The following is a 12,334-nucleotide window of genomic DNA, read 5'->3' as shown; positions in this document are numbered from 1 at the left end:
AAGTAGGAGAAGGAATGAAATATGATGAAGCAAGATTAGCCTGGTTGCCATGACTACATAGCAGCGATGTCCTTGAAGACACCAGCAGGGGCAAAAACCTCCACATACGCTTTGAGGGGGAAATGTCTGATAGAGAAGTGAAGTGCTAACACAAAGTGGACAATAAAAAGGTATCTGGCAACAGAAATGTCTGAAAGAGAAGTGAAGTGCTAACACAAAGTGGACAATAAAAAGGTATCTGGCAACAGAAACGTCTGATAGAGAAGTGAAGTGCTAACACAAAGTGGACAATAAAAAGGTATCTGGCAACAGAAATGTCTGATAGAGAAGTGAAGTGCTAACAAAAAGTGGACAATAAAAAGGTATCTGGCAACAGAAATGTCTGATAGAGAAGTGAAGTGCTAACAGAAAGTGGACAATAAAAAGGTATCTGGCAACAGAAATGTCTGATAGAGAAGTGAAGTGCTAACAGAAAGTGGACAATAAAAAGGTATCTGGCAACAGAAATGTCTAAAAGAGAAGTAAAGTGCTAACAAAAAGTGGACAATAAAAAGGTATCTGGCAACAGAAATGTCTGATAGAGAAGTGAAGTGCTAACAGAAAGTGGACAATAAAAAGGTGTCTGGCAACAGAAATGTCTGATAGAGAAGTGAAGTGCTAACAGAAAGTGGACAATAAAAAGGTATCTGGCAACAGAAATGTCTGATAGAGAAGTGAAGTGCTAACAAAAAGTGGACAATAAAAAAGGTATCTGGCAACAGAAATGTCTGATAGAGAAGTGAAGTGCTAACAAAAAGTGGACAATAAAAAGGTATCTGGCAACAGAAATGTCTGATAGAGAAGTGAAGTGCTAACAGAAAGTGGACAATAAAAAGGTATCTGGCAACAGAAATGTCTGATAGAGAAGTGAAGTGCTAACAAAAAGTGGACAATAAAAAGGTATCTGGCAACAGAAATGTCTGATAGAGAAGTGAAGTGCTAACAGAAAGTGGACAATAAAAAGGTATCTGGCAACAGAAATGTCTGATAGAGAAGTGAAGTGCTAACAGAAAGTGGACAATAAAAAGGTATCTGGCAACAGAAATGTCTGATAGAGAAGTGAAGTGCTAACAAAAAGTGGACAATAAAAAGGTGTCTGGCAACAGAAACAAAGAAATTGAGGGAAGGTGGCTCCTCCATCAGCATTTTGCTGACCACTGCTACATTTATTTTAAGGTGGTGTTCAATAAGGGGAATTATAGGACAGCAGTTCAATAAGGGGAATTATAGGACAGCAGCTGAATACGTGGAATTAAAGGACAGCAGCTCAATACGTGGAATTAAAGGACAGCATCTGAATACGTGGAATTATAGGACAGCAGCTGAATACGTGGAATTAAAGGACAGCAGTTCAATAAGGGGAATTATAGGACAGCAGCTGAATACGTGGAATTAAAGGACAGCAGCTCAATACGTGGAATTATAGGACAGCAGCTGAATACGTGGAATTAAAGGACAGCAGCTCAATACGTGGAATTATAGGACAGCAGCTCAATACGTGGAATTATAGGACAGCAGCTGAATACGTGGAATTAAAGGACAGCAGCTGAATACGTGGAATTAAAGGACAGCATCTGAATACGTGGAATTAAAGGACAGCATCTCAATACGTGGAATTATAGGACAGCAGCTGAATACGTGGAATTAAAGGACAGCAGTTCAATACGTGGAATTAAAGGACAGCAGCTGTCACGGCTATCTATTAAAAGCAAGAGTGTCGTGGGCTCCATCAATGATTTAGCGGATGCTGCCATGGACTGATGGCCAAAGGAGAAAGCTCTTGCAGTGACATGATGTATTAACTGCACAAATGTAAATATGTGGGTTAGTCTCCCACTCCCAATCCACGGGAATGAAAGGCACGTCGTAGAAAAGTGAGAATTGTAAAGCAGGCATCCTACCGGCGCTCCGGGGAGGACCAGGAGAAGACAAAGCAGCAAAAGCCTCGTCGTCCTCCCAACAAAGCCTCAGCATCCTCGCTCATTACTTGACAACTTCATCCGCATCCTTCCTTCCACTCAGTCAACGCGTCGGCTCAAACATTGAGAGCGTCAGAAAAGAAAAATGTTGGGGGGAAAAAAAGGGAAAAAAAGGATGCAGCGGCGAGTCATCATCAAGACACTTTCAAAGTCCGGATGACTGAGTCACAGCGATGCTGCCTTCAAATGCGCCTCGGAAAAACCGGACATCTCCTCCTTAATTGCCTTAGGGCAGCACCATGCTGATAATAACTGCACTAGCGATGCTTATGTTTTATTATTTATATATTTAGTACACCACTCATTTTTTATTTCCCTATTAGAAAATGATCACATAGTGTGAAACAATTAATTCCTACTCCTTTTAAGAGCCTAAACATATCAAATGAACTGTGTTAAGCATGTTTGAGTGAAACAAAACCATTAAAAAACGATGTCCCCTACAATCTACCCCTGTTTTAAAATGACACCGTTTTCGTCTCTTTTCAGACGTTTCTGGTGTTTGATTGTGTTCGCCTTTAATGCTACTAACGTGGGTACAATACCTCAAAATGTAACATTTTTACACTGTACGTCCTATGAAATCAAAGTAAAAAGTACATTTTCTACAGAAATGAATGGCATATGTTAATATATTATATATTATATATGTCCTGCATCTTCAACTCCATCAAGCCAATTTAATAAGTGCCTGATGTGTTTGCGCATGCGTCAAAAGTCAGCCACTTCTGTTCCCTAGCTGATGGTGTTTCCTCTGTAGCATATATTTCATTTACTAACTGCAGAAATAATTGACAAACACGCTTTAAAAATGGGAATAACTTTTATCCTCCACATTATACATTGTTAAAATTTTAAGCTGCCCTTTTTTGTCTTAGCTTTGACTTTGACTCGCGGTGACGTAACTAAATAAGTTTGCTTTTCAAGCTAATAATTGAAATATTCCTTTTTGAAAAAATATTATCGCTATGCAAATATTTTGAATGCTCGTACGTTGTTATTTTTGTTTTATGACTGAAAGTCGTAGCGCAGCAGGAAGTTGTTTACTATCACGACTTCTCGCGAGACTTAACGCGACCTCTTAATGTCTCAGGGCAATCCCAAATTGTCAAAAAACGATTTTGTTCTAAAAACAGGTACACTCATAAAATAATTGGTCTAAGTTCATATTTGTTTAAACGGATAAATAAAAAAATATAGATGTATTTTGAAATCAAGTCAAACGGGAAAAAATAATTTAATTAGAATTGTATCAATGACATTGGTCCAATTCTTCCCTTTTCATCTTGCAAATAAACAAATAGTGCCTACATGAATCTCAGCCCGTACATATTGCGTCTTAAATAACAATGTAATAAATACAACTACAAAATGAACTGGAATTCAAAATAAAAACATTTTGGAGCATATGAAGAGAGGAACAATTCCAACTGTAGTGAAATCAAGAGCGTTTGGAGTTGAGGAACTTGTCGAACACGTCCAAAGCTTCCTGGATCTCCTCTGCTGTCAGGCCACCCAGTTCCTCCAGAAAGAACCTCCTCCTGGTCCACGGCGCGGTGTGGAGGCCTCGCAGCCTCACCTGCAACCAATCGCGGCGCTGCTGCACCTGTTTGAGCTCGCCATGGTCGTGCATGAGCTGGACCTCGCTCACCGTCCTCTTCCTGCGACATGCACAACACAATCATTGGTACTTGAACTCCAACTTAACAAGGTCCTAGAAAAGCACAAGCACACCCTTCTCAAAGTGATCATCTACCTCAGGGGGCCGCCTTGGGCGACAGTGAAGACTTGTGAAATGCAGACGATAACCACGACTGAACTTCTCATGATGAACTCTGCAGCCTGTTAACAAACAAAGGCCATGTTAAACAAATGAAGTTGATTTCATTTGGACGCGTGTTAACCGCACCATTTGTGATGGCGTCTGTCAGTGATGCTATAAACGGCCGAGTACAGGTCTTTTATAGGCGGCGGGCTACCGGCCAATAAGGAGCTGTCGTCATGAGCGCTGATGACATCACAGGACAGGAACACCTCCTCTTTGCAAACATGACCACCGACACTGACCTTCTGGTGTGACTCACACAACACTTTCCATGGATTTACGACGGCCATTGATGGCCGGCACGTCTCCTTGGTTGCGACGGCGCATCACCAGGCATGAACACCGGCCTCCCGAAAAGGAGCTTTGACGCCGATTTGACGTCAGAGAAGGTTTTCTCAATGAAGTATCTGGAGGAGCGTTTCCTAACCTTTATGGCGCAGTGCACATGTTTGGGAAGCTCAAGTCAACGCAGTCACTTTTTGTAAGTAATCCCATCCAAAAGGTCAGAACAAAACTGAATCGTTATCTAAGATTTTACACTTCATTCCAGGGAACAACTACAAACCCCGTTTCCATATGAGTTGGGAAATTGTGTTAGATGTAAATATAAACGGAATACAATGATTTGCAAATCCTTTTCAAGCCATATTCAGTTGAATGCACTACAAAGACAACATATTTCATGTTCAAACTCATGAACTTTATTTTTTTTTTCTAAATAATAACTAACTTAGAATTTCATGGCTGCAACACGTTTTAAAGTAGTTGGGAAAGGGCATGTTCACCACTGTGTTACATCACCTTTTCTTTTAACAACACTCAGTAAACGTTTGGGAACTGAGGAAACTAATTGTTGAAGCTTTGAAAGTGGAATTCTTTCCCATTCTTGTTTTATGTAGAGCTTCAGTCGTTCAACAGTCCGCTGTCGTATTTTAGGCTTCATAATGCGCCACACATTTTGGATGGGAGACAGGTCTGGACTGCAGGCGGGCCAGGAAAGTACCCGCACTCTTTTTTTTACGAAGCCACGCTGTTGTAACACGTGCTGAATGTGGCTTGGCATTGTCTTGCTGAAATAAGCAGGGGCGTCCATGAAAAAGACGGCGCTTAGATGGCAGCATATGTTGTTCCAAAAGCTGTATGTACCTTTCAGCATTAATGGTGCCTTCACAGATGTGTAAGTTACCCATGTCTTGGCTGGCTTTTGAACTTTGCGTGGAAAACAGTCTGGATGGTTCGCTTCCCCTTTGGTCCGGATGACACAATGTCAAATATTTCCAAAAACAATTTGAAATGTGGACTCGTCAGACCACAGAACACTTTTCCACTTTGCATGAGTCCATCTTAGATGATCTCGGGCCCAGAGAAGCCGGTGGCGTTTGTGGGTGTTGTTGATAAATGGCTTTCGCTTTGCATAGTAGAGCTTTAACTTGCACTTACAGATGTAGCGACCAACTGTAGTTACTGACAGTGGTTTTCTGAAGTGTTCCTGAGCCCATGTGGTGATAATCCTTTAGAGATTGATGTCGCTTTTTGATACAGTGCCGTCTGAGGGAATGTTGGTTTCCGGCCATGCCGCTTACGTGGAGTGATTTCTCCAGATTCTCTGAACCTTTTGATGATATTACGGACCGTAGATGTTGAAATCCCTAAATTTCTTGCAATTGCACTTTGAGAAACTTTGTTCTTAAACTGTTTGACTATTTGCTCACGCAGTTGTGGACAAAGGGGTGTACCTCACCCCATCCTTTCTTGTGAAAGACTGAGCATTTTTTGGGAAGCTGTTTTTATACCCAATCATGGCACCCACCTGTTCCCAATTAGCCTGTTCACCTGTGGGATGTTCCAAATAAGTGTTTGATGAGCATTCCTCAACTTTATCAGTATTTATTGCCACCTTTCCCAACTTCTTTGTCACGTGTTGCTGCCATCAAATTCTAAAGTTAATGATTATTTGCAACAAAATAAAATGTTTATCAGTTTGAACATGAAATATGTTGTCTTTGTAGCATATTCAACTGAATATGGCTTGAAAAGGATTTGCAAATCATTGTATTCCGTTTATATTTACATCTAACACCATTTCCCAACTCATATGGAAACGGGGTTTGTAGTTTGTTATGCGAAATGTTTGGCCGTTTCATAAGGCGGTGTACAAACATTTGGCAGACATTTTCAGAATCAGAATTATAATCAGAAATACTTTAGTCATCCCGAGGGGAAATTAAGATTTTCAGCACAGCCTCATTCAAGATCAGACAAACAGTACAGGCAGACAGAACAGGATCAAACATTACAGGCAGACAGAACAGGATCAAACAGTACAGGGAGACAGAACAGGATCGCTGACGGCTCTGACAACTTCCGGCGCCCCTTATCAATAATGTGAGCAACAGGTAAAGTCGAAAAATGGGTCCAGGGGGTTAGGGTTAGGAAAAAAACAACTTCATAGCCATAGCACACATAAGCATGCATGTAAGAGGGAAACATCTAAGAACACAAAGGACATTAAAAGAACAGAGCTGATTTCTACAGAGCTGATTTCTACATACAGCTACAAAAGTAAAAACAACAACAACAAAAAAACAACCCACACACACTGTAGTGATTTCTGTGGTGTTCCACGCCATCGTCTGCTGGGGTGGGGGAGCATGGCCAGAGACAGGAACAGACCCAACAAAGCAACCCTCGGCCGCCCACCAACTCTGGGCCAGCGTCCAGTCCGCATGGATGAGCGAGGATGCGTCCAAGGAGACTGAGGTGTCTGATACCTGCTCATTCAGCCAAGACACTGTGAAGCTTGTCCAGCTCCGCAGTCCTGTCTCTTCATCCACATCTCCTCTCCTCCAGTCTCTCCAAACTCCACAGCCCTGTCTCTTCATCCACATCTCCTCTCATCCAGTCTCTCCAAACTCTGCAGCCATGTCTCTTCATCCACATCTCCTCTCCTCCAGTCCCTCCAAACTCCGCAGCCATGTCTCTTCATCCACATCTCCTCTCCTCCAGTCTCTCCAAACTCTGCAGCCCTGTCTCTTCATCCACATCTCCTCTCCTCCAGTCTCTCCAAACTCCGCAGTCCTGTCTCTTCATCCACATCTCCTCTCCTCCAGTCTCTCCAAACTCCACAGCCCTGTCTCTGCATCCACATCTCCTCTCCTCCAGTCCCTCCAAACTCTGCAGCCATGTCTCTTCATCCACATCTCCTCTCCTCCAGTCTCTCCAAACTCCGCAGTCCTGTCTCTTCATCCACATCTCCTCTCCTCCAGTCTCTCCAAACTCCACAGCCCTGTCTCTGCATCCACATCTCCTCTCCTCCAGTCTCTCCAAACTCCGCAGCCATGTCTCTTTATCCACATCTCCTCTCCTCCAGTCTCTCCAAACTCCACAGCCCTGTCTCTTCATCCACATCTCCTCTCCTCCAGTCTCTCCAAACTCTGCAGTCCTGTCTCTTCATCCACATCTCCTCTCCTCCAGTCTTTCCAAACTCCGCAGTCCTGTCTCTTCATCCACATCTCCTCTCCTCCAGTCTCTCCAAACTCCGCAGCCCTGTCCCTTCATCCACATCTCCTCTCCTCCATACTCTCCAAACTCCGCAGCCGTCTCTTCATCCACATCTCCTCTCCTCCAGTCTCTCCAAACTCTGCAGCCATGTCTCTTCATCCACATCTCCTCTCCTCCAGTCTCTCCAAACTCCACAGCCATGTCTCTTCATCCACATCTCCTCTCCTCCAGTCCCTCCAAACTCTGCAGCCATGTCTCTTCATCCACATCTCCTCTCCTCCAGTCTCTCCAAACTCCGCAGTCCTGTCTCTTCATCCACATCTCCTCTCCTCCAGTCTCTCCAAACTCCACAGCCATGTCTCTTCATCGACATCTCCTCTCCTCCAGTCTCTCCAAACTCCACAGCCATGTCTCTTCATCCACATCTCCTCCCCTCCAGTCCCTCCAAACTCCGCAGCCATGTCTCTTCATCCACATCTCCTCTCCTCCAGTCTCTCCAAACTCCGCAGCCCTGTCCCTTCATCCACATCTCCTCTCCTCCAGTCCCTCCAAACTCCGCAGCCATGTCTCTTCATCCACATCTCCTCTCCTCCAGTCCCTCCAAACTCTGCAGCCATGTCTCTTCATCCACATCTCCTCTCCTCCAGTCTCTCCAAACTCTGCAGCCATGTCTCTTCATCCACATGTTCTCTCCTCCAGTCTCTCCAAACTCCGCAGCCCTGTCTCTTCATCCACATCTCCTCTCCTCCAGTCTCTCCAAACTCCGCAGCCCTGTCTCTTCATCCACATCTCCTCTCCTCCAGTCTCTCCAAACTCCGCAGTCCTGTCTCTTCATCCACATCTCCTCTCCTCCAGTCCCTCCAAACTCCGCAGCCATGTCTCTTCATCCACATCTCCTCCCCTCCAGTCCCTCCAAACTCCGCAGCCATGTCTCTTCATCCACATCTCCTCTCCTCCAGTCTCTCCAAACTCCGCAGCCCTGTCTCTTCATCCACATCTCCTCTCCTCCAGTCCCTCCAAACTCTGCAGCCATGTCTCTTCATCCACATCTCCTCTCCTCCAGTCTCTCCAAACTCTGCAGCCATGTCTCTTCATCCACATGTTCTCTCCTCCAGTCTCTCCAAACTCTGCAGCCCTGTCTCTTCATCCACATCTCCTCTCCTCCAGTCTCTCCAAACTCCGCAGTCCTGTCTCTTCATCCACATCTCCTCTCCTCCAGTCCCTCCAAACTCTGCAGCCATGTCTCTTCATCCACATGTTCTCTCCTCCAGTCTCTCCAAACTCCGCAGCCCTGTCTCTTCATCCACATCTCCTCTCCTCCAGTCTCTCCAAACTCCGCAGCCCTGTCTCTTCATCCACATCTCCTCTCCTCCAGTCCCTCCAAACTCTGCAGCCATGTCTCTTCATCCACATCTCCTCTCCTCCAGTCTCTCCAAACTCCACAGCCCTGTCTCTTCATCCACATCTCCTCTCCTCCAGTCCCTCCAAACTCTGCAGCCATGTCTCTTCATCCACATCTCCTCTCCTCCAGTGTCTCCAAACTCCGCAGCCCTGTCCCTTCATCCACATCTCCTCTCCTCCAGTCCCTCCAAACTCTGCAGCCATGTCTCTTCATCCACATCTCCTCTCCTCCAGTCTCTCCAAACTCTGCAGCCATGTCTCTTCATCCACATGTTCTCTCCTCCAGTCTCTCCAAACTCTGCAGTCCTGTCTCTTCATCCACATCTCCTCTCCTCCAGTCTCTCCAAACTCTGCAGCCATGTCTCTTCATCCACATGTTCTCTCCTCCAGTCTCTCCAAACTCTGCAGTCCTGTCTCTTCATCCACATCTCCTCTCCTCCAGTCTCTCCAAACGCAGAGACCCAGCAGCTGGTCTCCCTGGCCAAAAGGCTCCCAGGAAGCAGATCCAGAAGTCCACAAAAAAGCACGGCAGAAGTCAGGAAAGTGCCACCCCTTGTCGCACAGTCCCAAAAGGTCCCGGACCAAAAGGCATAAAAAATCCACTTGAAAAGAAGAGGAAACACCAGGAACAGCAAAGGATGACACAAGAGCACAGAGTTCCTGCCACCAACAGCCACTACAGCGACACCATCTTGGGAAAAAAATTAAAATGTAATTGAAAATCAAATCATAGGAAAGGTGATGTCGAGTACTCAGTATTTCCTTTTCTGGGACTGTGCCACTAAGTGCACACTGGTAAAAATGCCCCTGTGACAACTTTTTTTGCAATGTGTTGCTGCCATTAAATTCAAAGTTCATGATTATTTGCAAAAAAAAAAACAAGTTTCTCAGTGTGAACATGAAATATCTTGTCTTTGCAGTCTATTCAATTGAATATAAGTTGAAAAGGATTTGTTGTATTCTCTGTTTATTCACCATTTACACAACGTGACAACTTTATTGGTTTTGGGTTTTGTATTTTTATATATATATATATATATATATATATATATATATATATATATATATATATATATATATATATATATATATATATATATATATATATATACAGACACACACACGCACACACGCACATCAGTGTTCATTTTGACAGCTTTTTTAAAATGTAGTTTTAGTCATAGTCTTTTGACAAAAAAAGTTTAAATTTTAGTCATCTAAATTGATTCAGTTTTATATTTTTCACTTCTAAATGTAGATTAAATTCAGCCAAAGGGTACCCTCTATTAGAGGCACAGCATTATGGAATACTTTACCGCACAAAAGAAACTGTGGAACCTACCTGACATTTAAAGAGGTCCTTAAAAATTGGTTGAAGTCAAACCAGTCATGCTCCTATAGATGAACCTCTCCTTGGACTCTCTATTTTAAAACACTGATTATTTGTACATGTGGTGTTAATATTTGTCTATTGTGTCCATAGTGTCTATTTGTTTGTGTTTTTCTATGTGCCTTAGGACTGAGGATGCAATTTAGCTTTTGCATATTTACGTTGAAGCTGTTTTTGTGCTGACACATTGTTTAATATGTACTGTCCTAATTCAAATAAATAAATACATACGATAACTACAAATAAAAAATAATGGTAGAGTCAGCGGTCTTGCTCCTGCTGTACCATCTTTAAAGGCCTACTGAAATGAATTTTTTTTATTTAAACGGGGATAGCAGATCTATTCTATGTGTCATACTTGATCATTTCGCGATATTGCCATATTTTTGCTGAAAGGATTTAGTAGAGAACAACGACGATAAAGATGGCAACTTTTGGTATCTGATAAAAAAAAGGCTTGCCCCTACCGGAAGTAGCGTGACGTAGTCAGTTGAACATATACGCAAAGTTCCCTATTGTTTACAGTGATGGCCGCCAGAAGTGAGAGAGATTCGGACCGAGAACGCGACGATTTCCCCATTAATTTGAGCGAGGATGAAAGATTTGTGGATGAGGAAAGTGCAAGTGAAGGACTAGTGGGGAGTGGAAGCGATTCAGATAGGGAAGATGCTGTGAGAGCCGGGGGTGACCTGATATTCAGCTGCGAATGACTACAACAGTAAAAAAAAAAAACACAAGACATATATATACTCTATTAGCCACAACACAACCAGGCTTATATTTAATATGCCACAAATTAATCCCGCATAAAAACACCTGGGTGTTTGTTATGCTAGCTCCTAGCTCCTAGCTACTAGCTCGAGCTAGTTATAGCTCGAGTGGGTTATATGGACAGGATCCCGTCCATAAAACCCGCCAATACAATTCAAACACCTGCACAACACACACACTCACTCAGCCCAAAGGACCGTTCACCTAACACGGGGGTCGGCAACCCGCGGCTCTAGAGCCGCATGCGGCTCTTTAGCGCCGCCCTAGTGGCTCTCTGGAGATTTTTAAAAAATGTATGAAGAATGGAAAAAGATTAGGGGAAAAAAATCTATTTTTTTGTTTTAGTATGGTTTCTGTAGGAGGACAAACATGACACAAACCTCCCTAATTGTTATAAAGCACACTGTTTATATTAAACATGCTTCACTGATTCCAGTATTTGGCGAGCACCGTTTTGTCCTACTTATTTTGGCGGTCCTTGAACTCACCGTATAGTTTGTTTACATGTATTGATTGATATAGCTGGTATAACTTTCTCCGACTTTCTAGGACGTGTTTTATGCCACTTTTTCTGTCTCATTTTGTCCACCACACTTTTAACGTTGTGCGTGAATACACAAAGGTGAGTTTTGTTGATGTTATTGACTTGTGTGGAGTGCTAATCAGACATATTTGGTCACTGCATGACTGCAAGCTAATCGATGCTAACATGCTATTTAGGCTAGCGATGTGTACATATTGCATCATTATGCCTCATTTGTAGCTATATTTGAGCTCATTTAGTTTCCTTTAAATCCTCTTAATTACATTTATATCCCATGACACATGTAATATGGCTTTTAATTTTTTGCGGCTCCAGACAGATTTGTTTTTGTATTTTTGGTCCAATATGGCTCTTTCAACATTTTGGGTTGCCGACCCCTGACCTAACTCAAGGTTCATAAAGCTTATATATTTAACCAAAGTTACGTACATGACACGCGCGGGTGGGACCTGATATTCAGCTGTGAATGACTACAACAGTAAATAAACACAAGACATATATACTCTATTAGCCACAACACAACCAGGCTTATATTTAATATGCCACAAATTAATCCCGCATAACAAACACCTAGGTGTTATGCTAGCTCCTAGCTACTAGCTCGAGCTAGTTATAGCAAGCGATCAAATGTTTGGAAGCACACTCACGGTATCGCAACTGTGTATCCAAATCAAAGTCCTCCTGGTAAGAGTCTGTTGTCCGAGTTCTTCGATCTTGACTGCATCTTTCATCTTTCGGGAATGTAAACAGAGAAGCGCCGGCTGTGTACGTGTTGCTGCTGACTTCCCTCGCAAAATACTCCGCTTCACACCGACAACTTTCTTCTTTGCTTGCTCAGCTTCTTTCTCCATAATGCAATGAACAAATTGCAACAGATTCACCAA

The 12,334-nt window shown here is 43.2% G+C and overlaps 1 protein-coding gene across 1 annotated transcript; it reads right to left on the bottom strand.

The window, feature by feature from the left end:
• Window positions 1-3,330: 3,330 nt before the first annotated feature.
• LOC133631231 (parathyroid hormone-like) lies at window positions 3,331-3,935 on the bottom strand. Its single transcript, XM_062023389.1, has 3 exons — window positions 3,928-3,935; window positions 3,775-3,860; window positions 3,331-3,679 (listed from the first exon to the last, which is right to left on the bottom strand). The coding sequence occupies exons 1-3, from the start codon at window positions 3,928-3,930 to the stop codon at window positions 3,460-3,462; spliced, it is 309 nt and encodes a 102-aa protein (XP_061879373.1). The 5' UTR covers window positions 3,931-3,935; the 3' UTR covers window positions 3,331-3,459.
• Between the last annotated feature and the right edge of the window lie 8,399 nt (window positions 3,936-12,334).

Source organism: Entelurus aequoreus, linkage group LG16 (genome assembly GCF_033978785.1).
Source record: "Entelurus aequoreus isolate RoL-2023_Sb linkage group LG16, RoL_Eaeq_v1.1, whole genome shotgun sequence".
NCBI lineage: Eukaryota > Metazoa > Chordata > Actinopteri > Syngnathiformes > Syngnathidae > Entelurus > Entelurus aequoreus.
The sequence above is the reverse complement of the archived record's forward strand: the minus strand, read 5'-3'. Positions and strand labels throughout refer to the sequence as shown.